Raw genomic sequence first — 26,395 nt, 5'->3', positions numbered from 1 at the left:
GGTATTTGTTGTTAAATAGTTTTACTTTCAGTTTTTTTTTTTTTTTTTTTGTTTTTATCAATTTGTTGTTTTCTATAAATTTGTTAATAGTCAATTACTAAAAGTTGCTAGAAAAATTATTTTATCATTTACATATAGATATATATATTTTTAATCATATATAAATCGGTTTCATTTCTTTTGTTTCATTGTATTGTAGTTTTCATGTTTTAAGTTTCTTAAATAATACTAGTAAAAAGTACAATATGACTGAAAATGTGGCATATGTTTCAATACAATAATAGAGAGTGGTAATACGATAGAAAGAATATCATAATTTTTCCAATTAAATGAAATGTTTAAATATTAATATTGCAATTTGCTCATTCGTCAAATAAAAAAAAAATACAAAAAAATACACATACTAAACAAAAAGAAATACAAAATAAAAATGATTAAATTCTTTAAACATTTGAAATACAGTTTTGAAGACGAAACTCAAATAAACACACATTTTCAATGATTCCTGTAGTTGTTTTTAGGTTTGTTGATAAGAAAAACTAAATATTAATTGCCAAAGAGCTAACTAGATAGAAAAAATTGAAATAATAGTTTTTGTGCCTAGTAATTGCTAATATCGATAATGATTAATTTGCATATGATAGTTAAAATATAGATTATATGTTTGCATACATATACATACGTATAATTACATATGTATATGTAAGTCTAAATTATATAAGCTTGTGTTTGTTTTGTATTCATTTTGCTTACTTTAAATTAAAGTGTACTTTGTGTTGTGTTCTTCGCACATTGTCCTTTTGTACGTCCGTTCCCTACCCTTCTGTCGGTCAAACATATCCTAGGTGTGGGTGGTTATTACCGGTACTTGACAGTAGGGACATTCGGTAACAGAGCCGGCGCATGTATTACAGATGGACAAGTGATTGCAGGGCTCCAGTGTGACAGTTCGGTTATTCTCCTCGCAGTTCATGCATTTCTTGGCATTTTCCAAATATAATACTTTATCAACTTCCTCTAAATCGGTGCGCAGCTTTGACTGCAATTGCTTTAGTTTTTGTATGGACATGTCACGCAGTTCATCGGACAAGTGGAGCTGAATTTGGGCTAGATCATAGCGTTCTTTCCATTCGATTGCTTCTTGTTTAGCCTTGTCACGGTGTAATTCGGTGATTTTTAATTTACAAACTAATTCCTCAAAGCGTCCAGATAATTTTTGAATCTGGGCATTTTTGGTGAGCAGCTCGTTGGTCATGCGGCCCAAATCGCTATTATTCTGGGATTGCAACGATTGCAAACTGAATGCATTCTTAGCCGTATTCAGAGTATTCTCAAAGAGACTATTGCCTACCGAACTGCTATTAATATCATCTCGTATTGTATTCAATTCCGATATCCTAACCGATGGACTAATTGAGAGACCATCTCCAAATCCTGGCGAAATAATGCGCGATGGAAAGAATATATTACTATCTGCTGCATTTTGTGTGGCCGCCGAAAGTGAATTGCTGAGTTTATTGGATCCACCGCCGCCGCCATAGTTGAACGCATCTACATTGAATAGACTGGCATGATTTGTTGGACTATAGTTGAGCGAACTGCTAGGAATGTTGACGGCAAAACCACCTGAGTTGAAATCTATGATATGTAGGGGGAAAAAGATATACGTAATTAGATATCAATTGTTGTAATTCAGTTAGAGAGTTGATATATTGGCGGCGGCTTACTTACCGTTAATTGAGTTACTTAGTGTCTGATTAGGAATGTTAATTGGCGCCGAGGAACGTGTTAATAAGCTAGTGTTGGCCAAGCTCGCAGATAGCGAGTTCTCGCGCGGATCCTCCAATGAGCAAGCTGCCGGGCAAAGAGAAATCGATTAGTCAAGATTTTCAGCTCTGGCCCAGGAGCAAGATGAGGCGAGGCGAGGCGTTTGCTTGTCCACAACCATATATTTATGTATATATATATATATTTATAAATAAATTGTACATAATTCTTGTATATACTCACAACGACTATCCAGGGGTCGTGAGAAATTTAAAAACTTGCTGGAATTTGATGTATTTTCCAAAGCATCTACCAACATTTTATTGGTACTATTACCATCAATGTTTAACAACTACATAAAAAAGAGAACGAAAACGAAAAAAAAAAGAAAGAAACGAGGAGTCAAAATGTGAGAGAGCACCAGGCGGACAAACGTTCGTTTTTTTTAAGAGATCTTAATGTGGATGAGAGAACATTAGCTGGATGATGATTGTTAGCTTGATTAACGCGGATGTTGGATGATTTTGGGAATAAGAGTTAGGTCGAGACGTGGCGAAACTCACACACACACACAAACTCACATACGCACACACATATACACACGAACAATGGACATGTGGTATTGTTTCGTTTTTAGTTTTTTTTTTTTATCTTTGGATAATACGTACTTTTTCGCCCATATGTAGTACATCCTTGGCTTTAAGATCAGGCAAAGCATTCGAAATAAGTTCACACAAGGAGAGTTCGTGATCCCGCATCTTCTCATCGGCCATTATACAGGCTTTTTTAAAGCAAATGGTTTCGGTTTTGTTATTTGAATTTGATAAAATTTTGCGATAATAGTTGATTGATGAGGCACGATAAGTGAAAAGTGATTAAAAGACAAACATAAAGGTTAAATAAAAGAAATCTTGAAAAAACCCTACTCTATCGGAATCTTAAGATTCATCTTAATACTTAATTTGGTTGTGGAAAACATCGCTCAAAGCTCAATATAAAAAAAGGAAAATGCGTAGAAAAAATGCAATATAGCTGCTTTCATATAAGACTAGTTAACCCGTTTGGCGCAACTTACGTTCCACGTGAGCAAATGCGCAAAAAACGCTGCGTGGGCAATAGCCAGCCTGTTGTACATCATTGCATTTGGTGGATTTATAGATTTCCGGATGGAATTGCTGTTCAGTGCGTGTATGACAATATTGGCAATGGTCTCCAGCCTCACAGTTGCCTGGTTCGCCCCATTCCTCGCCATGCTTTACATTGGGGCATGGTGTTGATCTGCAGTTTAAGAATGACGCAGTTAATATCAGTAATCTTCACATTTTACATCAAACAAGTTTATTACCTGTATTTAAACTTTCTGGGCGAGCGACGTTTATCCTTGCTATTATGATACTGAGGACAAGCATAGCCCTGACGACATAGGCGTGGCGGCCTCTTGCATGGCTCCGTTTTATAGTTGGCTAGAACATAATTGGTATCCTGCCACTTGGGGTCCTCGTTCATCAGATTGCGCTCCTTATCCAAAGCGTTAAGAGCATTGCTGTTATCCAATGTGATTTCGGCATTCTGCAAAGTCTCTAACTCCTTTATGTCATATACGGGCGGACGTTGATCCTGTATGCCATGGGCGAAAGCGCAATGCAAACCGTTCTTCACACAATATCCACGACTGTCGGTGTCATGGACACACATGCAAGTCTTGTAGTAGCGCAAATGATAGCGACGTTCTGTATCTCCAGCAGTGCGATGAAGGAAGGGGCATCTGTGAAGAGTAGAGTAAATGAGGTGAATGGGAATTTAGTGGAAAGGCGGGCAATATGTTTAGGAGAACATGGTGACGCATTTAGGCAGCCAGAGAAATCTAAAAATAGCCAGCCATAGGGAGCTGCTTTAAACAGTGTTGTCGTTCCTAAGGAAAACCCCAGCCAAATCTGTAATAAACTCATAAAAATTTCTAACCAAGACTGCCGTTTCTGACCTTGAAAGCAAATATATTTCCAAGCCCAAGCTTGAATCGATTTATTTTAATATAGCAATCTGTTACTCATGTGAATTGGATATTCACTTGATTTTATCGAGTTAGCCTTTTTCTGCAAGGTTTTTGGCCTTTTTTTTTGCAAAAGACGTGCAGCACTTGTTTGCAAAGAAAAAAAAGGGAGAGAAAGAATATGAGACGAAGCAAACTTTAGCAGACACACAAATGTACACATTTACATATGTATGTATGTGTATGGGTCATAAAGTGATCTTTATGTTGCCATTATACTTCATTTTTTTGCAGAAAATATATGTAATTGCCTTTTATTCATTGTTTTGTATTTTTTAAAATATTTTTTGCCGCCTTTTTATTTGATTCATTTGATTGTGAGAGAGCTTTATGTTTTGGAGAAAAAGCTCGCACCAATTATAACTGTACATTTGAGGCTGCCGGGGGAAAATCAAAATAAAGCGAAGAAAACACGCAAAAGCAAAACGCAATAAAAACAATGACGCACACACTTGTAGCAGCAGCACCGTGTTGTGTGTGCGTGTAGATAGGAGCAACAACCACCACCACCAAGCCCAAGGCAGCAGCCGCCTCAGCGGATGCTGATTAGAATCTCCGTGCTCAATTGAGCTACAAGCACAAGCACTTTCACTTTCACTTTGAAGGCGGTGTCGAGGTCATCTACGCCCACCCCAACACCCAACATACACATACAAACACAATTGAATTTCACTTTTAGCCAGACGACGCCATCCGCCCGCTCGTCGCCCGCACCCAAGTTTTTGTTTGTAAACACACGAAGCCAAGAGATACACACACATTGCAAAGAAAACGAAGAGCAAAGAGGAAATGAGAAAAAAAATACTACGTCGTGGCGTTGTCTCCAGCCTTTTTTTCTTTTGCTGCCACAGCCTGGCCAATGCCATTTAGCAAGGAAGAAAGTGGTAAAGGATACGGATAGTAATACTTACTCATCGCCTTCGGGGCAAATGCCAGTGGTTTCATCATATTTGGTGCAATAATTATCCGCACTATAGTTGAAGGTGCCATCACGTTTCCGTACGGGCCGCCTACGACGCTGATTTTGAAAATGCCAATTGAAGCACACGAAGGGTCGGTGCTGGTTACATTTGTGCTGCAGAAATGACTGGCACTGTTCCACGCGAAACTCCTTTAAATAGCTGGTGGTGACAGAGATTGCAAATATTTATTTAGCACACATTTTACACAAATTGCACATTGCGATTAGTTTAATTGCTTTATTTACGTATAATGATTGGGCTTCTCCTGCTGCGAGGACAACAGCAGCTTGCTGGTATCGCTGTTCATCCTTTTGGTTTTATCGCCGTTTGTGTTTTTCGCGCCTGAATTGATTATTTTATCTACTAAAAAGCCAATATAACAAATTAATTAAAAACAAATTCTTTTTTGCGTTTTATTCGCCCGCTTCGCTTTGTCTTGCAACAACAACAACTTACTCGCAACTCGAACATGTTCGATCAGGTTCAAGTTGGACTCCTTTGTTGCATGTCGAATGCTCGCGCGTTTTACTCACGCGTTTTTAGCCGCGAGCATTTTACTCGTGCGTTTTTTCCGACACGAAAAGTGTGGCCAGATGGGGAAAATATATCATTTATAGATGCAACTTGCGCGGTCATACGAAATTCGAACCACCGAACCACACCGAACTCCTAGAGAGACACGGATAAGATTCGAAAATATGATATATATTTTGCTGAATCCGAGATATACAAACTGTTCAATATGTACAAGCCTACATGCAATTCATGCATTTTCAACTCTGTAGCTTCTCCGGTCTAGAAGGAGTTTGCGTTGATCCAGAGGGACGGACGCACATGGTGGGAAACGCTTCTTTCTATGCGTTTAAGACTAATAGGCCTTAAAGGACGGGAAACATTAAACTAAGAATAAAAAAAAGTCAAGTTATTTATAAATTAAAGACGACTCGGTTTTAAAGATATATTAATCTTATAATATCCTCTTTGAATATACACGCCTGTATGTATATATTTCACATGCTTAAACCATATTTTGCTTTGCGATTTCGGGATTGAATTGACTGTTGTATTTTTGGACAATCCTTGGCGTTGCTGCTGGTGTACTGGCGGCTGTAGCTGATGATCCCGGCACCGAGACAGGAGGGGCAAATAAAGCCTCCGCACGTAAACGTTCAGCAGCCTCACGTCGCAGACGTTCCTTACGAAGTCTTTCAAGCTTGTCCCGTTTGTTTTGCTTAACAGTATCCCTTAAATCTTTTCTACTTGATAATTTATCTTTTTTGTGTTTTTTGCTTTTCTTTTTATCTTTTTTGGGTTTTTTTGATTTGGAAGGTCTAGGAGCAGGCACTGGTGAAGGTGTTTGCGCCTTAACTTTCTTTGCGGGGAGCGGAGATTTCTTTTCCGGTGGTATGAGTGCATTTATTAATGTAAGGGGATCCAAGGATAGTTTTTGTTTAATCTGCTTCTCTGTAGAATGTGAATCGCCTTCATCGTCAGGCCGTCGACGTTTGGGTGCTACCTCATACCAACTACGTACTTTAAGCGCTTCATTAGTGTCTTGGCCTAAGTAGGTGAGATAACCAATTTGTTTCTCATATTTTTCCTGCTCCTCCTTTTGCTCCTTTTCCAGGTCTTTATTTGTAGTCTTAATGTGTGTCTTATAGTCGGCAAACAGATCCACTCCAAGAGCATCTCTACTTGAGCTGCTCGTGGATTGGGCTGAAGTAGTGGCTGCATCAGTTTCAGGCAACCCTGACTGTTTTCGAAGGAAGTTTATACGTGCTTCACTTTCCTTTAAAAAAAAATAAAGTTTGATTTAAACCGAATTCTAGATTTCATTTTTCACCTACCGCTAAGTTCAATTTGTCCTGGCGTTTTCGCTCTTCCTCTGCTGCAGCTGCTTCATCGCGCCGCACACGTGCGATATTATCTTTGGTACGCACATGCCACCTAAAAGTAGAGCACAATTAAATTAAATTCGTTTACCGGGCGACAAGACTTACCTTTTTTTTGGTAATATATTCATTTTGTAAAAATAATTGTATTACTGTATTTATTGTAAATAATTCACACTTTCGCGTTATTCAACACTGAAATTTCTTTTATTTTGATATTTTTTGTTGGTATTTTTATGTTTTGGCGACTGCGACTTTTAATCCGCTCAAATTGAGTTTTATATCTACTTGACATTTTAAAAGAATCCGAACTATATTGCTTCTAATTACAATAAGAGGACTATATTTCTGACAAATCGAGTTTCAAATATTAGCCTTAATAGTGAGCCGTTTTATTATACGATTCAACGTTTAAATAAAATGTAAAATGGTCTAATTGATTTGCTTTGGTAATACAAACAAATTGTTGAAACTGAAATTATTAAATTTGGAGACAATATTTTGAAATATGGTTCTAGCAATAAAAAATTGGCGACACTGTTAGAACTAGTTCTAGTACTTTCTACATGTTTGGGGAACATGTTCTCTTTGTTCGTTCCTTCACAACACTAATCATCTAAATTGTGAGACGAAAAAAAGCAGCAGAGAAAAAATAATAAAAAAAAAATAAGACAAATTGAACCTGATTCTGAGGGTGCTCTTGGCGTGCCCACCACTATAGCATCAAGATCATAATCATGGCCACAGAGCAGCGTAGTCTTAAACAGGACGGTTATTTGGATGTGGGCACTAACTGCGATAGTGGCAGTGGCAGCGAGGCCGAGGCCCGTCCTTCCTTCGAGATGCGCAACATTGTCTACCATTCACAATTGAATGTGCTGCTCTTGTTTGGAATGGATAATGTTTTAAAAATCATGGATGTTAATTCTGGAGTAATACTGCAGACGCATCAATTGGGCTCAAATGGGAACGGTGAGCATGAGAAAAAATAACTACACATACACACACTCGCAGCGCTGCAAATGTCAATATGTACAGTGAAGACTGGATTCAAAGAATTTTGCAGAGACCACTAGAACAAATTAGATGAAATCTTAAATTATTTTTTTACACGCCAACAGAAAGTGAATATTTTATTCTCAATTATTCTTAATTTATTTTCTATGCATCTGTCGTTGTGATATCTGAAACTTCACTGTACTTGCAGTGCAATTGATTTGCACTTGTATGTGTGTCCCTAAATGTACAACCAAGCAAGCACACACATACATATGCACATAAAAAGAAAATCCTTAAATTTTATTTGAAAATTTTATTGTTTTCCCATAATTTAGTTTTCCCTGTAAAGCTCTATTATTTTGCAAATGATTAATGCTCATAGATTGAATCGTTTTGTCTCTGTAGCTAGCCCTATCGCAACTTTTTTATTATTGTTATTGTTGTTGTTGGTACTTTTGATTAGCCGCCACAAAAACATTAGCAGCAACTTTTTCAATTTTTTGGAATAGCTCTATTACGCAGTTGCTGGTGTGGTCAGCTGCTGTTAAGCGGGGGTTAGGAGGTATAATGTTCCTTGCCTATTTGCAATTTCTATTCTCTTGCCACTGCGCATGATGCACACTACAACGGTCGGGCGGGATGGTGGTCAGGCAGGCGGTTTAGAAGAGACGTCGTCCTGTATATCATGATAATTCTAATATTTCGCATTTCATATATTTACAGTAGACATTACAGTGCATGGACGGTATATGCCGCTGCAGGATAAAATTCTCTTCTGGGATGGACATAATCTCGGAATGCGCGGTGATTATAATGGAGTCTTGTTATTGGACACCATATTGCAGGCGCCAATTGGACAAAATGATGATTACATTAAATTGGAAATCATTTTATCAGAAGCGATCATTTTTCAAAATTGTATAAACGAATTGGAGAGCGAAGGTCTCGAATGTCCCTGCGATATCAGCAACGAGCTGACACAGAAAATTAATCAGGCTCAGCTAAATGCTAAAAAAGGCATCAAAGCTCAGCGTGTAAGACGAGATAACATATAAATCTTTACCATTATAAAATAATATCTATTTTTCAGTGGAACACCATTTGCCTGGAAGTACCCTATTCAAGTCTTAAACTTGTGGCCAATAATGTAGTTATTTTGCTAAAACGTTTGGAGCGTCACATTCCAGTGCTGGCCATTGCTTCGGCAATTAATGAGCGACTTACCGACATGCTAATGAACTCCAGAGTCCCAGAATTCGGTTGGAACTTTAGTAACTTCCAGCGAGTGTTAATGCACTCAGAGGCCGTACGGCGTCAAACCTTCGAGAATTGGCCACATATGGACTACAAGTGGGCACTCCCTGATCAAATGGCCCAGGCTGGTTTCTATCATCAGCCTTCGTCAACCGGAGAAGACCGAGCCATGTGCTTCACCTGCAATGTATGTCTGGTTTGTTGGGAAAAGACTGATGAGCCATGGAGTGAGCACGAACGCCATTCACCACTCTGTCCGTTTGTGAAGGGCGAATATACACAGAATGTGCCACTATCCATCACCTATGCTACGAATCCCGCGCTTACTTCGCCTGGCCAGGGCTTTGACATAATTTCGAATAGTGATTATGCTAATGTACTCTGCACTTGCAGTTCCCAGACTGGCGAATTAAGCGTTTGGAGTATTGAGCGACATTTGAAACTTATGTGCAGCTTTCATGTGCCTACTCTGCTCAAGGATTGTTTCGAGGAAAGCTTTGATTGGGCATGCGTTACAGCCATTTGCGTGCTTCCTAATGAGCGAGCTCGTACTAAAGTTAACTACGTCTACTCCTCGGCCAATTATGGAGGCGGAAACGGAGGAGGTGGAGTCGGGAGCTCTGGTAATGCCAGCAATCAGAGCAGCAGCAAGTTTTCTCAACAGCATATAACCTCCACATCAACTCTGCGTGCTGGTGTCGTCGGTTCAAAGATTGTCTTGGGTGTGAGTGTACGTCAGAGCAGCGGCGAGTTGGCTCTACGCATGGTGGTACTCAGTATAATCGATGTCGATAGACATAGCGAGACATCAGCCAGTTTAAGCAACGACAGCGGCAGTGTCTCCAGCAGCACCGAAAGCCAATTAAAGAAGACACCTTCCCAAATCGGCACCAGTAAGTATTAAGTAAGATTATTTTAATTACTCTAAACTACCAAAAACTTGTGTGTTCTAGGTTCTAGTGATAGCAATGTGGTTGTGACCCAAGTGAATCTCGAATCAAAAGATGATGACAACAAGGCGATGACACCATATGAGAAATTCGCCGATGGCTTTGATAGCAATGGCTTTGTCTCTGCTCTAATGACCTACAATAAGAATAGCGGTCTAGGACAGAATAATGGAGATAATGCCTCAGTTCTTTACGATTTTGATCTCTCCACTCTGTCACAGATTCTTGACCATAATCTAGAAGATCCTGCCAATGGTCTAATGGTATCTTCGAATACGGTTAATGTGAGCCAAAGTTTAATGGGCATAAGCAATCAGATGGATAAATTAATTATTGATGATTCCCAGCCGAATAACAACAACAACAATAATAATAATATTGATTCAAACTCTTTGGGCGGCAGCTCCTTGTCCAATCACAATAACAACAACAACGCTATGAACAATGGCGTCAATAGCGGAAACGATAAACCCAGCGATGAGATCGAATGTATTGTTGAAAGCTGGACCAGTGTGAAACGCATGAATCCACTGGATGGTGCTAATGGAACGCCAAAAGATGGTCAGGAGATTGTAGAAATTGCTGAAATTTTACCAACTAGTCCAAAATGCAATCAATTGCTCGTTAAATTGTTGCGCACAAAGGCGCGTGAAATTGAGGGCAGTAAAATTATAATGGCAACTGTGGCCAAGGAGGATGAAGACGCTGAAGATGAGCAGCAGCAGCAGGACGATGATCCATGCTCCATGGATATAGATGAAAACAACGCCGAATCCAATGCGGCGGCCGCTCAGTTGCTTCTCTTTGACTATGATGATACACAGATTTCCAATGATTACACATTAGCCATGACCTTCAGTCGCGCCAAATGCCCTAAACAGCTCTGCATTCTACCCCAATATGCAACAGGAAACTCCTCGTCCAGTGCAACTTCGGAGCAAAAGGAAATGGGAGCACTTTGTGTGGTGTGTGCCGATGGCAGTGTTGAGATTTATTCTCTATCCGACTTCCAGTCTACCACAGTTATCGAGGAAGAGGGCGAGCACTTTGAAACCGTGGTATATTGTCGTAATCTAGACCGACTGTGTTGTTGCTCTCGACAAGGCGCCATGCTGTTTTACTCATTGAGTGAGGGAGAGAATGATTCCGGCGATGAACTACTCGAAATGGAGGATGATTGCAACGCCACATTAACCACCCAAGGAATAGCAGACATGAGTGTCACCGATGGTGGCCGCACAGGAAGCGGTAGAATTGAACAAGCTGGTAAATCATTAAACGCCGCTGAAGCCATTTCGATAGATGTGGGTTCCGAAGTGGCTTCGACTTCTGGTCAAAGTGCAAATGTACAAACATCTCCTTCGATTATATCTTTGCTGGCCAATGTCACAAATTTATTGGCCTACAAAACCACTGATTTGTCTCTCGATGATTTACGTGTATTCTATGCCCTAACCCAGTTCGATGACAAGTTAACTGTTTATTCAGCTGAAGTACCCAGTTGTTGGAACGACCTGGGACAAGTGCAGAAGCAACGTAAACAATCACAAAATATGCGTAACGGTGATGAGCGAGAGTTCACACGCACCTGGAGGCTGCATAATGATGCGTGAGTACTTTTATATATAATTAAGTGATTCCATTCCGATTGTTAAATGATTCACTGGTTTTTTATATTATTAGGACCACCTGGGACGAACATATCATTGAGCTTAATCTGGCTCAACCTGTCTCACTGGGTCATATTGATTTAAAGTTCACTGTATATAAACAGTGCCCGAATCCAGCGGCCATACAAGTAACACTGCTAAAGCAGAACACAAATGGCTTTGGTTATCGCATGAAAGGACCCCATGCCAGCTATAAGCCCAATGTTACTGATGATAATATTGATCTCTCTTATTGTATGTATAAATAATTATTTTTTACTTTGACTGCTTTACAATTTCTATTTACTTTTTCAGTTGCCAATGAAAATCCTGTGCTTAGCGAGGAATATTTACTAGCCCACAATGCAGAAGTTCTTGCCGGGCCTATCGAGCTGTCATCGTGTATTGATTTGTGTGATCAGGGCGGCACTGCCACTCTTACATCGCCCAAACTTTTTAAAACAAGAACACGTAATTTCTTGCTCCACATCAAGACCGTGTCGGATCCGTCAAAGGATGGGCAGAATAAAACCAGGGGTATGTATGGAACAGCAGTAGTGTGTGTTTTCCCCGTTCTTTCCATACCTGCCCTCTTCCCAAATTTTTAGCAGATTCGTCCTTTACGGTGCAAGGCAAGTGTCTGCATCCAGTAGAACGTTTTATAAATCGCGATCAAAATACCGAACGGAATCAAGAGGCTAATGTTATGAAAGTTTTAAAGACATCTATACTGAAATTATGTCCCTATGATATATATCAAACACTAAAAAAAAGACACAATACACCCAAATTTTCCCTGCCACCATCACCGTCATCTTCATCATCGGTAGATCCACAGCCACCGCCATCATCATCATCATCTTCAGCGTCCCCACCGCTAACACCGACTACTGCAGTTTCCTGTCCGTCTGCAGTTCGTGTTGTTGGGCCTGTGGCAGGTAGGAAAGATACAAAAAACTCATTGTGCCACCTCTTCTTGTAGTTTTTCCTAATATTCCAAAATTATGAAATTGTTGGTAAACATTGTTTTTCTGTCGCTATTGCAGGTTGTGATTGGTTGCATGAAATATCGATAAGCGTACGGGCTGTCAAGTCACATAATCGAATCAGCAATGGGCGCATCCAGCGTATAGCTATGTTGGACAGCAATGTTCTCCTTGAGCAGCTTTTCCGTATTGTCAGCGACTCGGCTTCCACGCCATTGACAAAAAATATGGCTCTCGATGTGCTCATTTGGATTTGTTTCATTCGATTAAATCGATTCCGCTCACCAAAATCGGAGCGGCTTAAGGAACAGATTAATAAACAGACGGCCGCTAATATTCCTGATTTGCTAGCCCAGCAGTTTGAATGCATTTCCCTATCCGAAAAACATATCGAACAGCTCTTGCGGAATTGCATTATCTACAGTGAACGTAGCACGGCCCACAAGTGTGTCAAGTTGCTGATAATATTGACAGAGTGAGTACTATCTGTAAAGCTTTTAGAACATCTACTTATTTTTATTTATTTCTTTAGGGGAGTGGCCAATCTTCCAGTTGAACTGCAAAAACATGCCACTCTGGATACCAGCATGAAGACAGCTATAGCAAACACTTTCCACGAGCTACCGCGAGCACAGTGCGGCAGTGTGGTACGTTGGTATACCATGCTGACCTGTGCTACCTCGACGGCCGAATCACATAATAGTATTTCCGAGTATGCTATAGGTTTACTCAAGGACATAGCCAATGAAATTGATAAGCGATGGGACCCTTATTGTGCCCTGCTCAGCACACGATTTGGTCTCTATGGCTTTCCATTTGAACCGGAGATTTTCGACTTTGACTTTCCCAATGCGAATCGACAAGGTTCAAGCACTCCAGTGGCTCTGACAAATGTAATACGAAGCAGTGCCACCATTTTGCCAGTTACTGGCTTGGATATTAAACGCCTTAGTTCAATAGGTACATTGTGTTGGAAGTGCCTTGAAATTAAATTAGTCTTTAATTTTGTTTGATATTTGTCTTCAGATGGTGTCGATTTCCGCACTTTTCCATACTTGATTCGTGGAAAGAGTATCAGCAATCAATTACGTGGTCTACTCGAAGTTGTGCAACTCCATTTTAACTGTGTCCAGACCTCCGAAGCTACACGTATCGATAACATTGATAGCATGGGTGGCACAAATTCAGGGGCAAATGTGGTGATCGTTGAAGATGTGATGATGATGCCCAAACTGGCGGCAGCCAGTAAGAAAGAATTGGTAAGGCAGTTTGAATGACAAAATGTAACCACTTTAACTAAATGGCGTATATTTAATTTAGCTCAATGATTTGGTTGACGACGTGGAGTCTTTGGTTGCCGAGATGACGGAGAACGATGTGAAAATGGCATTTGATACACTGGGAATGGTTAATGGATTCAAGGATAAAGCTTGTAAGAGTTGAGTATAATATATTTTTCTTTGATTTTACGCTAATTTGGCATTTTGTTATAATTAAGCTGAATCTTTGCTTGCTGATCTGGAGAATGACATCAAACAGCAGGTGAAAAACGATAAGCCGGCCATGAATATCTCCAAACTATTGCCACAGCTGACAATGTGGAATAGTTTTATGCAAAAGAAATTGGATATCTACGATGAACTTGAGAAACCAATCGATTCGTGGGATATATCGATGGCTTCACCACTTAGTCTAAATGAAATGGTGGAGCCGGCAACTCAAGATGACCAACAGACGGTAGCAGACCAAGGTCAGCAAACGGCCCAACCATCCCAGCCAGCCCCAAAACCAGTCAACGCGGCAGTGGGAGCGGGAGCCGGAGAGAGTTTAGTAGATGATGCCACAGAGAGCGAAAAGATAATGCGAAACTTAAGTGCCAATCCGTGCCAACCTATTACATGGCATAAGTTGCTAACGCCGCCACCTAAACAAATGATTGTTATTGATCGTATGCATTCCGGTGCGCGTCGTTTTGTCGTTTTGGATTTTGGTCAACATATTCTTCTTACCGACCTAGTCATTCCCGCATGCGAGGAGCTCACCTCGCTGAGTATTGATATTTGGTGCTTTGATGAGGAGACTGATGGCAAACGGCTTGTTCAGGTCAGCGATATACAGACAAAGACTTTGGTCTTGAGTGATATGCAACCACCGCCGATTTGTCGTTATTTGAAGCTAACTATTATTGGACGCATTGGCATGTCGTCGACGAAATGCAAAGTGCCATTGGGACGGTTCTTTGGTCATCCCGTTGTCCTTGAACATGATGGCTATGGAGATCAGTTAATGAGGTTTATAAAACAACCAACATCGTCCCTGCAGATGCAGCTTAAATCTCTCAATGCACTCTATGAGGATGTTCATTGTCGCTATAGATTGGCCAGCTGTAAGTTAATGGAATTGCTTACACCTATGCGTAACAGTGAACTATCAAATGTAGCGCATTTGCAAGCTTTCATCAACAAGCAACGTGACGAAGAAATTACCGGCTTGGACAACAACAATAAAGTTGTGACTCTGTACGAGGAATGCATGCTCCTGCAGTATCAAATCAATGTCGTTAGAAATGTGGTGACGCGTTTAGAGCGCGCCTTGTCTCCCAAATATATATCGACTGTGCCACCACCGAACTCTGGCCCGTTTTTAGCTGAAACTCTGCGAGCCGCATCAAGAGATAAGTTACGTGTGCTGAGTCTTAGTCTGGTCGAGGTTCTTTTGCACTTCTCGATTGAGTATGGCATAAAGAATATTCTGCCAGTTCATCAACGCTTCAATGTGATCACTGCCAAAGCATTATTCAATTCCTTGGTGGTCTATGGCGATGCCCAATTGCAATTAGCCACCTGCTCGCTGTTGGTTCGCATGTGTTGCTTCCAACCCTGGTGGGGCGATTTTCTGGCTGACACTTTTTGCACTCTATTTTCTGCTCAGAACTGTAAAGCCTTTCCACAAGATCGGTAAGAATGCTTGAATGTGTAGAGATTTCTTTAATTTAATGGAATTTATTTATATTTAGCATATTCTTCCTACTCACCTACTTGGGTCGTCGGAGTATTGCCATGGGAGCCTGTCGCTCCATAGTCATTGATGCTGTACTCAAGACTCTTGTCAAGCTTTTAGCCCCGATTTCTCCGTACTACAAATTTCAGACAGAGCAGCCCAGCACATCGGCAAATGCAGCTGAGCGGAATGCGGCCATGGGCACAACTTCAGATTTGCAATTAATTACTTGGTTGCTGCTGTTCCTTTCAGTATGTCTGGATGACAATACTGAACGCAAAGATAAATGTAAGTCGTCTCACCATTTTACACTGCATTTTGGTGTCAACCAATGAAATTCCATTTTCCAGCGGCCGCACGATGGGACTTTATGAGCTGTGAGAGTGACTTTACAAAGACGCGTCCAAATAATGCGACAAATAGCAAACAGTTGCGTTGTTTCAAGAAACGAATGATTCAAACCAACAAATACTCGTCCCAACCCTACACTGATTGGGGCAAAAAAATCTATATGATTCAAAACGAACATCCCGGCATATTCATGGAGTTGTCGACGAAAACCAAGGCTGGCGCCGCAGCGATTAGCAAGAGCACATCCACGGGCGGCAAAATCAATATGGTCAGCTATACGGGCGGCGGAGGAGCTCTTGGGCCGTCATGTAGCACTGCAGGCAAAACGACAACCACTTCCTCATCATCGCCAAAACATCCAGAACTTGGCGGCGGTGACGGAGATAGTAATAGTAATTTTGACAAAGGCCTGAAGACGTTGCGGATGGCCAATATCAAGGTTGTGATTCGTGGCCTTTTCGCTTTACTTTTGGAAATGGACTTTGATTGCAATATGGATCAGTTCTTGCTTACCTGCAAAGTTATTGCCCGTCTTGTGGCCGCATGTCGTCCCTCGGTTCGCCTGTGCAAAATTGTGACGAGTGCACAACTAGAACAACTTATACGTTTGGCAGTATGGAACGATCAGCAACAGCCTTGGGCTGTCCACGCTATTACCTGTCTGCTGCAGGTAAGGATGTGTGCGAAAAAATTTGGATATTATATAAAATATTTGCTTCTTTCTTTCTATTTTTGAAAAGGATCTTTTGGACGCAGACAAGCAATATAGAGACAGCGATGTTACGCCCACCAACGATGGGCCACGGGCCATGGAGTCGGCAGTGCAGGAGACGCGAGAACTTTTTGGCGACTATTCATGTGAGTATTTGTGTGTGAGTTGTGAGCAGGGCGCAGTTTAAAATATTAGGGTATTTAATTGGGATGTATCTTACTGTTTACGGACTCCTCGCTATTGTTTGAATTGAATTGCGAGTGTAACATATTTCTCATCTTTTTAGCCTCTTCCTCCAACTCTTCTTCCTCCTCATCTGCTTCCGTGGCACAGCAGTCTGTGCTCTGTATGCCGACAGCAAGCGAATTTTATCAGGAGGGTAAACGGAGACAAATAAATATTTTCAAAGCACCTGATAAAGCGCCGTCTCTGGCATGGACGATACTGATGTACTCATTTCGTCGTCCCTGCTAGCGGGCTCTTACCCATTTCCTTAAATAACTTCTTTTTTTATAGTAACAGTAGTTAATATATATATTTTTTCCTTTGCAACTTTGCAGCTGTCAAATACAATTGTCTGCCATCGTTGATTGAATGTGATGACACTGAATTCGATGAGATACTCAACGACATTGACATGATTGAACGAACAAAACCAGTGACCAAGAAGGAGAGCAATGCTTTGTGCAAGAACACCTTCAATTTCTTTTGTAAATCAATCTCTGTGGCTCTTGACACACGCCTGGATGCTGGTCTTGAATTGCATGTTGAAACACAGCTGCGTAGACTTACCAATCGGACATCACTCGATCTGTATTCCTCGTTGCCGCAAGTTTTGACCAATGAGTTTGTTTCCTCACCACCGGAGGCAACAGCCTGGCCAGAGTATTTAACTCAATTGTGGTCAGGTTCGGAGTATACCGGCCGCAATACCTACGTTATGTTTAAGAACGTCTTTGATTCTATATTGGCCGATTTGCACTATGAGGATACTTGGGTGCATTTGGAGCAGGTGCTACAAATGTGGCTTACATTGAATAGTGAGCTGGCTGAGAAGCCCTACAGTTCTGGCATTGGCCAAACCGATCCAAAAATTCCATTCGGGGCCAATGCTGTACAGGGCCTTTTGTTGGCGTTGGCCTGGCATAATGACATCAAGTTACGCACATGGTCTTTGGGCTTCCAATGCCTATTCCTAGCCTGCAATTCATTGCCAATTGGTGATGAAGTTGCAGATTGTACACGCATCAACGAGGTTATTGTAAACGATGAAAACTTTGAGAAGATGTTACTGCGCTTCTTTTCCGGCTATGGCATGAGCTCCTCCATTATTACAAATCGATGTGTAAGTTTGTTGTCTCTTAATATTTAAAAGACCTATTTGTTAATCATTTTATTTCTATTTCAGGCTGGTGCCACCATTTGTAAGCATCTGCATGAGCTGCTGCTTTTTTTGCATTGCAAAAGCGAGACCAGTGGCGGTCTTATTCCTTGCAAGCGTCGGTTAAAGGATATCCTGCTACATGTGGTGTTACAGCTGGTACAACCAGGCGGCGCCATTAGCAATCAACAAGGACCGATTGATGCTCAAAATCAGCTAGTTCGCGATCTTCTCTGGATGCCAAATGATAAAGGAGATCTTAATATAGCGCTTAAGATCACAGAAAGTGTTTGTAAGTTGGATTATATTTTCATGGCACTATTCCGAGTTGTTCACAAACTCTTTAATTATTTTCAGCTTTCCTGGTGTACAACAACATATCAAATGGCGAAAAATTGCAATGCCGTGGCAATGAAAACAACAATACTGGCAATAACTTTAGCAACTTGTTTGCCAATGTCCTGGGTTCTGAGAATCCTAACAAAGCCAATGCAACCATTTGTGACAATTCGTTGATTATAAATCTGCTAAACTTATGCTCGCATATGGTGCTCCCTGAAATGCCCCGGCAGCCAAGTGTATGTACATTAAGAATGTAATGAAACTATTCGATAGTCTAATGTATTTTTGCAGGAGGTAACGATACCCGAAGAGGAGGAGCTTTCCAATCAAAGTCAAACGGACGAAACTAAAGCCGAACAACTCAATACCGAAGGTCATCGTAGTAAAGTGCCTTGCATTGCTGATTGGGGTAATCTAATATAACATTCTAAAATTTGGTATACTAAACTATTTACGTTCTTTGTTTAGTGCTGCGACAATTTCCCACAATGAAGCGACTGTTTGGAGCTCTTTCACAGTGTTCGACTAATTCATTTAAGTTGATGACATCCAGCGGTTTCTTTTCTGTTGTACCGAATATGTTGCTAGATAATCCCCAGACCATAGTAGATGCGGTTTTCAATTTGATGCGTACGCTAAGCGACAGGGCATCAAATCCGCGTCTAGTTGTTGCTCCCATTTGCCAATATCTGGAAGAGAGTAAGTTTTATTTAACAGATTCGGAGAAGTATCATAATCTAATGGTTTTATTTTCTTCTCATAGCTACTATACAACGCAAGTCGACGCTGCCAAGACTGCAGCTATCGGAGCCATTCCTCTGGTATATTTCCAATGTCTTGGAGGTAGCTCCAGCTGTACAAATTTTCACTCAACTCGGAGGCATACAGATCATTTGTCATAATCTGGTGCGGCTCAATAAGACGATTATTAACATGCAACCAGGCTTGGTAAGATACTTATTAATTAACTAAATGCGGTCATTTTGCATTCACGTTCGTTTCATTCGACAGATTTCACTGATCATGCAGCATATGACAAAAAATACACGTCTTAAGCTTAATAGTCATGTGGCCAGCAACAATACATGCAAAAAGACCACAACCGGCACAGGCACATCCACTTCGACTGCAGCTCAACCGCCCCGTAGCGGAGCACAATATGATGGATTGATAAATTTTGCCCCCTTTTCGCACATTGTATCAGAGAATGATGCAGCTCAAAGCGCAGAAGTTTTGATCTCTAATCCTAATGCGACTCATAGGCGGCCACGGTCTCCGGCCTGGAGTTACATGTTCTATCCCAATGAGTCTCATGTAGATTTGACCATAACTCTGCCGACGGCGATATTGTTAAAGGAAGTGCAACTTATGCCACACACGTCTAGTCTGGCCTCATGTCCATCGGCTGTGGCTCTGGAATTGTCAAGAGACTATGGACTGGGTTCTATACCAGTGGGGCCACCGATGGCCACTACAGGATTGACTTGTATTCGACTAAAATTGGCCAAAGCGGAAGTCGCCACCAGCATTGTGCTTAGACTTTACAAGTGAGTTTATCGACAAAGTTCCAAAGAGATATGTCGAAATTAAAAATTTCTGTTTCATTTTTTTTAGACCCAAGGATTGTGGCAATGTTGGACTTGTACAGATAGCCGTGCTTGGCCAGACAATTTTCAACAATCGTACTCAAAGCACCCGTTCGTGTGTCGATGGATTGGGTTCGTGTTCTACAAATTTGTCGAGTGCTTCTATGGCAGCCATCGATGCCGATTCATTGCTTGAAGACGATTCCTTTGCGAAGACAAGCATTGGTTGGGTGCGGATATTGTCTCGATGTTTCCATGTGGCTGCGTTACAGCCAGATAGCAAATTGGCTGATTTGATTGCCTCTTCCCCGGCTGCATATCCGGGCTTTTTGGAAGCCTGCTGTTCGCTACTCAATATTATGCCCATGATTCCAAGTTTGGCCCAACAACATCTGGAAACTATTTTACTTAAGCTAGGAGCCTACAATCAGGAGCTGAGTTTGCAACTGTTGCGAACTCTTCTGTGGCACACAACGCCACAAGGTGAGTGCGATATTTGTCGTTTTACTTATTCCAAGAACTTTATTAAACTATTTTTGTTGTAGTCTTTAAACTGTCTAGCGATGCCGTTTGCGATTTGATCCACGAAGTAGTTACCAGTTCTACGGAGCATTTGTTGGACAAATTACGTGTGCTTTTGGACTGGATAATGCAGCTACATGATAACTATAGTCAACAGGCACGAAGTAATAATCCGCAGAGCGGATTCGTCAAAGTAATCGCCTCCATTCTTTGGCGTGTTCATCGTCAGCAGCAGTTGCCAGAGCTCCCGCTACTAATTTCCTCAAACCTTTTTGAAACCTGTTACGAATGGATAACTACTTTGGAACACGATGAACCACTTAAAGCCAGTTTTGATTCATTGATTTGTGCCCTTTGCTATATTAAGCCGGAACTGTTTAATCAACTGCTAGTTAAGGTGGGAGTTAAATTGGAACCGCCGGCACGCCGCCAGACTGATGACAGCAAAGTGCAGAGTGGCAGTGCGTGGTTCCGCCGCGAAGGCAGTGAGAATCTTACCATTTTGTTGCAGCGCCCGGCTTTGCTAAAGACGGTAGCCTTGGCCTGTCAGTCTCCAGTGGCAATTTACCAAATGCTCGATTCCGGTTTGCCAAAGTTACTTGCCCATGCCATTTATGAATATTGCACACATTTGCTGCCTAGCACAGAACCTGCAGCAGCATCCTCGGAAGCTTCTGCTCCCGCATCTTCACCGTCTTCAGCTACAAGTAGCAGCAGTCAAGCGGCTGCAGCACCAGAGGAATCTAGCCCAGAAGATGCTTCTTCATCGATGACAGACTTTGACAAGGCTGAGGCGAATATCGCTCATACTGCTCCATTGCTGACTTGTTCAAATGTGCCCAAAGTATTGGACTTTTTCTCCGAGTGCTGTGCCGAGGGGCCGATGCGGGATTGGCTGGGCACCATGCAGGGTTCTGTATTTTGGAAACCTCTGCTTCAGTTGCTCTGCAACACACACTCAACCCAGAGCATGCCTATGCAGCAATCCTTTATTCGTTTGGAACGATCCACCATCAACTTTTTCACACGCGTTAGTGCCTGCCATCCAGCTAACCAGGAGGTCCTCACGTCATTGCTTATAGGAGCGATAATATGTAAACCCGTACGCTCTCTATCCGGCCATCGGCCCACAATTTCGGGATTTACACGCCAACTGGTGCTACAATTGCTGTTGGAGAACGAACATATTACCGTTGCCGTACGCAGCCAACAGCCCCTGCAGCGCAGGGATACCTTATCAGCCATTATGGGTGGTTCCAATGGCGGAGCGAGTACCTCCTTGCCAGTGGCCTCTGTTAATAATCACCCAGCAAAGCGGAGTAGTGCCCATCACATACTCTTCAATGTTACCACAAGTACAACATGCCAAGAGATAATGCAAAATTGCGTTAGCGGTAAGTTTAATCCTATTTCTATATATTCTACAGTCGCCGCCTGGGGAGGGAGTTTTTTTTTGTTCGTTGACTTCGTTTGATTATGATTTGTTCTTTTTCAAAATGTGTTCTTCTTTTTGGTTGTCCGGCCGCTTCCGTTTGCCTCATTAGTATATAGTAACTTAGTGTACCAACCTACACCTACAGATCAACGTGCTGGCGATACTTCGGCAGCAAATTCTAGCAAATCCGGTGAAGCCGGCAAGCTGGAGACAAAGAATAGCTTCATCAATTTAAATAATATAGAATCTGGCAGTATGGAATTCCTAACTGTCGGTGCAGCAGTGGCGGCCAAGGATAAACGTATCAAGGATGCCAAAAATCAAGCATCTATAAATAAGGATAAGGAAACCCAAACCTCCAGTGCAGCAGCTATGAGCGGCAGTAAGTAGTTCTATGCTTGGAAAAATACCTATACTCTATTAATTGATCCGTTAACTAATAGGCTACAAAGGTGCTTTCAATATGCAGGACTATGTGCTTCAATCGGCCAATGCAGTCAATGGTAATCAACTAATAATAGCCGAGTATCCGGATATTGTGCTGTCATTGGATGCGACCATTTCTCAGGTGTTGGCCACTTTGTTGGACGCGGGTCACTCACTATCAGCCCCGTGTCTTACACTTGATCTGATACCGGAAAAACCAGATTCATCCGATGAAGCATCCGAGTCGAAAAAGGTAAAGGCATCATGCGTTGAGCCTTTGCCGTCGCCATTGCAACGCTTTTCCAGCAGTGGCGGCCTCTCATTGTTGGCCCATTATCTACCCACCGTTTACCCGGAACATTCTGGCCGCAAGGCAACTTCTCTGATCACTGAAAAGGAAAAGAGCCCGCCTTTATCCGATTGGGTTAAACTGGAGCCAAATGACGAGATTTATGAAGATCTAGAGGATACCATTTGTGAGCCGATAGCCAAACAGGCAACGGTTAGTTCAGTTCCACAGCATTCCTTGGCTGCATTTGGACTATTCTTGCGCCTTCCGGCCTATTCAGATGTCCTGCTAAGAGATAAACTGCGAGCTCAATGCCTTTTACGTTTAGTTCTTGGCGTTACAGGCGATGGAGATGGCAGTAAGTGTTGTATGCCAAACCCAATTGAAAACAATATGCTTATTTTTACTATTTTCCCAATTAGACGACATCTATAGCCTATCATTGGCCCCATCTTTGCCTACATTGCCATTTGAAGTCTTCCGACAACTGTTGGATTGTGTGCCCTTATCTACTGATGACGGAATGTTATTGCGCCGCGTTGTCATAGAGGTTGGAGCCATGCATCTGGTTCTCAATTGTCTGGGCATATTCTCGCATCAATCGGACAACAGTCGCATTGGAGCTCCAATCAATGAGCCTTCGACTAGTAGTAGTGGTGGCAGCAGTAATGGCACCAGTGGCGCTGCAGCCAAAGCAAATGGAACAGAAGAAGCGACGCCCACAAGTGGTCCCACTTCCGATGATAAGAGCCATATGTATTGGGCCAAGGGAACGGGCTTTGGCACTGGGTCTACGACACAATCGTGGAATGTGGAGCAGGCTCTGCTGCGGCAGAAGAGTGAGGAAGAACATGTCACCGTGTTGCTTTTGGTGTTGGCTAGCTACATCAATCCGGGAGATTGCATACCCAGCGACATGAGTGGCGAAGTTATTCTCGCCTACCATGATGTGCGTGAAGTTACGGGCGAATTGCCATCCGTATTCCAAACTTTGCTGCAGCAATCTTGCCTTATACCTGCTTTGAGTTCATATCTGCGTAATGATTCCGTGCTGGACATAACCCGTCACATTCCACTATATCGTGCCATATTGAAGCTGCTGCGCGCTTTGTCATTGTCCAAGAGTTTAGTTTCGTTGCTTCAACCGGCGCCAAGCGCCTGTGGTGAAGGTGCTCCACCCATAGCCGAGCTCCTGAAGAACATGAAGACCTGCGTGGACACCTATGCAAAACGACTGAAGTAAGTAAAAAGACGAAATTATTGCAAATATAGGTGTTTAAAAATTTCTTCTTGTTTCAGAGTCAACAAAAAGTCCAACATTAAGGGTCAAAACCAACAGCTTACGTTCAACATAGATGATGGCGATGATGAGGGCCTAGCTCTACTCATACCAGACATACAGGATACCACAATGTTGGTGCAAAAGACCATCGATGCAGATGCCCTAATTAATATGTTCAATAGCAACGAGGAGGGCATTGCTCAATTGGAACGGCCGTTGAGTAAATCTATTGAGCAGCGTTATTTAGAACTGATGAAGAAGCGGCAATTCGATACATATGATATGATTGTAGAGGCCGATAACAATAGCTTTAGATTTGTAGTGTCGTATCATTTTGAAAAAATGGTGCGACTCGCTGGCGATCGCTATCATCCGTCGCGGGTTAAGCGATTGGCCCAGGAAACGGTTACCCTGTCGACCAGCCTGCCATTAAGCTTTAGTAGTTCAGTATTTGTGCGCTGTGATACGGATAGACTGGACATTATGAAGGTACTTCGCTAGAGTTATTCCTTTTTAACAATTTATTGAAAATTATAATTTTCTTTTACTCTAGGTGCTTATCACTGGACCGGCTGATACGCCATATGCCAATGGATGCTTTGAGTTCGATGTCTTCTTTCCACCAGATTACCCCAACTTGCCAATGCTAATCAATCTGGAGACAACGGGGCGGCATTCGGTTCGTTTTAACCCGAACCTCTACAATGATGGCAAAGTATGTCTGTCTGTTCTTAACACTTGGCATGGCCGACCCGAGGAGAAATGGAACGCGCAGACGTCTAGCTTCCTGCAGGTTCTTGTCTCCATACAGTCGCTCATTCTAGTGCCAGAACCTTACTTTAATGAACCCGGATTCGAGCGTAGTCGTGGAACACCCAGTGGGACGAATTCTTCGCGAGAGTATAATAGCAACATCTACCAGGCATGTGTGCGTTGGGCTATGCTAGAGCAGATTCGCAATCCAAGTCCCTGTTTTAGAGATGTAAGTAGATTTTGGGATCTAATACCAACCACTGGCCAATTCATTAATTAATCTTAACTCTTTTTGCAGGTTATACATAAGCATTTTTGGCTAAAGCGTGAAGAGATTTGCAATCAAATCGAAGGCTGGATAAAGGAGTTGAGTAAACCGCAGTACACAGAACGCGCCAGTCGCACTATATCGTTCAACTCTATGGTTCTCCGTCGTCACTATCGGCATTTGCGTGAGGAACTGGCTAAATTGAAGCCACCGCGAGGCCTCGAAGACTTGGATGCACCCTTCAATCCAGTGGCTACGTTGCCTCCCATGGATGTTTCAACGGCAGCAGCGACAGCGACAACAACAAATGCCCAAGTTGGGACCGATGATGCCCTTGTGCCGGAACTAAATCTATTAAATGACAATGATGATACACCACCGGATGGCTTTTTTAAGAATTTCGAAAAGGAGGAAGGGATGCTGGTTGGCGAAGAGGAAGTAGTTGAAATTCTCAGTGATACAGAGAATGAGAGCAGTGTTTGGCATGAAAAGGAGGACGATATGTCATAAATTTAATGTCGAATGTGAGATCTTACCCGCCTCCGTATTTTTATTTGATGCGTTTAAATTTTGTACACGGTCTTTGTAAAATTTTTAATTATTTTTCGGTATTGTAAGAGACTGTAACAAATGAACTTGGTGTGCTTTACTTAATGAAACAAAATAATAATGTCAAAACATTTTTGATGGTAATGAAATCCCAACTATATGCATACATTTTCGCACTGAATCATTACATAATTACTAAATACATACTATACCCTCTCACACACACACACACACAACCATACAACTAAATCCATGTATGAATTATATATACTCTATATATATATATATATATATATTGAAATTTTTATAACTGCTTGTATGTGAATGGATCTTACAAGTTTATACAAAAAAGAGTTAATAGAAGCAACAATCCAACCATTTGTTTATAGCATATAGGAATGGACACGTGACTTTTATTCGAATTCGTATCACAACTATAGGATGAAAAACAAAACAAACAAAAAAAAAAAAACCACCAAAACTAAATTAATGTGTATTAAAATAAACAATGTATGAGTGTAGTGATTTAGTTAAATATTTACAGCAAACTGTGAAAAGTTAATTTTTCGATTGAAATAAAAATGAAAAATCAATTTTGTTTTCACCCCAAAATACAGGGGGACATGTGCGGGTGTACGTATGTACATATGTATGTATGTACGTCTTAAAGATATATTATGCTATGCTTTATCATAGTACGATATCTTTATAATGGTTATTTTGAAACTTTTATAGGGTAGCAACTTGATAACTTTGTATTTAACTGTTTGTTATCTTCTAATTGTAGTAAAGAGAAGAACAGAATATGCTTAGAATTTAGAGATGGAAAGTGAATGATGTGTGCTTAAAGCATTATTTATACTCTTTAACTTGATTGATCTCTCATTGCTCTTCTTTTTCCAACTCAACTAGCTGCCCATTTCTATTACTCTTTCAATTAAATCTGTCTATTGATTGCTCTTCAAGGCGGAATTGCTCTCGCTTTTCACC

General features: G+C 41.5%; 3 protein-coding genes across 14 annotated transcripts; 1 reads left to right on the top strand and 2 right to left on the bottom strand.

Annotated features, from left to right (window-relative positions):
• Window positions 1-743: 743 nt before the first annotated feature.
• unk (RING finger protein unk) lies at window positions 744-5,237 on the bottom strand. 2 transcript variants are annotated; one of them, XM_068296938.1, is made up of 8 exons: window positions 5,025-5,237; window positions 4,729-4,938; window positions 3,113-3,532; window positions 2,843-3,045; window positions 2,436-2,548; window positions 2,011-2,119; window positions 1,732-1,854; window positions 744-1,638 (listed from the first exon to the last, which is right to left on the bottom strand). In XM_068296938.1, exons 1-8 carry the CDS (start codon window positions 5,084-5,086, stop codon window positions 842-844), a joined length of 2,037 nt encoding a protein of 678 aa, XP_068153039.1. In that variant the 5' UTR covers window positions 5,087-5,237; the 3' UTR covers window positions 744-841. The 2 variants fall into 2 exon arrangements, with proteins under 2 accessions (XP_068153039.1, XP_068153040.1); XM_068296939.1 differs by lacking the exons at window positions 2,011-2,119; window positions 2,436-2,548 and having other exon boundaries at window positions 5,025-5,236.
• A 486-nt stretch (window positions 5,238-5,723) lies between these two features.
• On the bottom strand, window positions 5,724-6,914 carry LOC137582506 (leukocyte receptor cluster member 1 homolog). Its single transcript, XM_068297083.1, has 3 exons — window positions 6,780-6,914; window positions 6,627-6,726; window positions 5,724-6,568 (listed from the first exon to the last, which is right to left on the bottom strand). Exons 1-3 carry the CDS (start codon window positions 6,800-6,802, stop codon window positions 5,798-5,800), a joined length of 894 nt encoding a protein of 297 aa, XP_068153184.1. The 5' UTR covers window positions 6,803-6,914; the 3' UTR covers window positions 5,724-5,797.
• A 366-nt stretch (window positions 6,915-7,280) lies between these two features.
• On the top strand, window positions 7,281-25,560 carry Bruce (BIR repeat containing ubiquitin-conjugating enzyme). Of its 11 annotated transcripts, XM_068297665.1 has the most exons (32): window positions 7,281-7,643; window positions 8,394-8,704; window positions 8,761-9,817; window positions 9,878-11,483; window positions 11,558-11,778; window positions 11,839-12,060; window positions 12,132-12,461; window positions 12,570-12,984; window positions 13,042-13,469; window positions 13,536-13,768; window positions 13,830-13,947; window positions 14,008-14,895; window positions 14,950-15,466; window positions 15,526-15,797; window positions 15,860-16,530; window positions 16,601-16,718; window positions 16,859-16,951; window positions 17,133-17,917; window positions 17,981-18,245; window positions 18,311-18,531; window positions 18,587-18,704; window positions 18,764-18,994; window positions 19,059-19,243; window positions 19,307-19,842; window positions 19,910-20,364; window positions 20,427-21,797; window positions 21,948-22,220; window positions 22,282-22,911; window positions 22,976-23,792; window positions 23,853-24,324; window positions 24,389-24,817; window positions 24,887-25,560. In XM_068297665.1, exons 1-32 carry the CDS (start codon window positions 7,409-7,411, stop codon window positions 25,364-25,366), a joined length of 15,003 nt encoding a protein of 5,000 aa, XP_068153766.1. In that variant the 5' UTR covers window positions 7,281-7,408; the 3' UTR covers window positions 25,367-25,560. The 11 variants fall into 11 exon arrangements, with proteins under 11 accessions (XP_068153766.1, XP_068153762.1, XP_068153761.1 ...); XM_068297661.1 differs by having other exon boundaries at window positions 8,397-8,704; window positions 14,008-15,466; XM_068297660.1 differs by having other exon boundaries at window positions 12,135-12,461; window positions 14,008-15,466.
• The last annotated feature ends 835 nt before the right edge of the window (window positions 25,561-26,395 follow it).

Source organism: Drosophila tropicalis, unplaced genomic scaffold (genome assembly GCF_018151085.1).
Source record: "Drosophila tropicalis isolate 14030-0801.00 unplaced genomic scaffold, ASM1815108v1 contig_859, whole genome shotgun sequence".
NCBI lineage: Eukaryota > Metazoa > Arthropoda > Insecta > Diptera > Drosophilidae > Drosophila > Drosophila tropicalis.
This window is presented reverse-complemented; position numbering and strand designations above follow the sequence as displayed.

Bases quoted from the DNA above. Each gene is read 5' to 3' on its own strand.
- unk (XM_068296938.1), bottom strand. From the start codon at position 5,086: ATGAACAGCGATACCAGCAAGCTGCTGTTGTCCTCGCAGCAGGAGAAG. The intron at 3,046-3,112 runs GTAATAAACTTG...CTTAAACTGCAG, and splicing joins CCCAGAAAGTTTAAATACAG to ATCAACACCATGCCCCAATG. The intron at 2,549-2,842 runs GTAAGTTGCGCC...GCTTTAAAAAAG, and splicing joins CGCATTTGCTCACGTGGAAC to CCTGTATAATGGCCGATGAG.
- LOC137582506 (XM_068297083.1), bottom strand. From the start codon at position 6,802: ATGAATATATTACCAAAAAAAAG. The intron at 6,727-6,779 runs GTAAGTCTTGTC...CTCTACTTTTAG, and splicing joins AATATATTACCAAAAAAAAG to GTGGCATGTGCGTACCAAAG. The intron at 6,569-6,626 runs GTAGGTGAAAAA...TTTTTTTTAAAG, and splicing joins AGGACAAATTGAACTTAGCG to GAAAGTGAAGCACGTATAAA.
- Bruce (XM_068297659.1), top strand. From the start codon at position 7,409: ATGGCCACAGAGCAGCGTAGTCTTAAACAGGACGGTTATTTGGATGTG. The intron at 16,952-17,132 runs GTAAACGGAGAC...GCAACTTTGCAG, and splicing joins AAGCGAATTTTATCAGGAGG to CTGTCAAATACAATTGTCTG. The intron at 21,798-21,947 runs GTAAGTTTAATC...TTGCCTCATTAG, and splicing joins AATGCAAAATTGCGTTAGCG to TATATAGTAACTTAGTGTAC.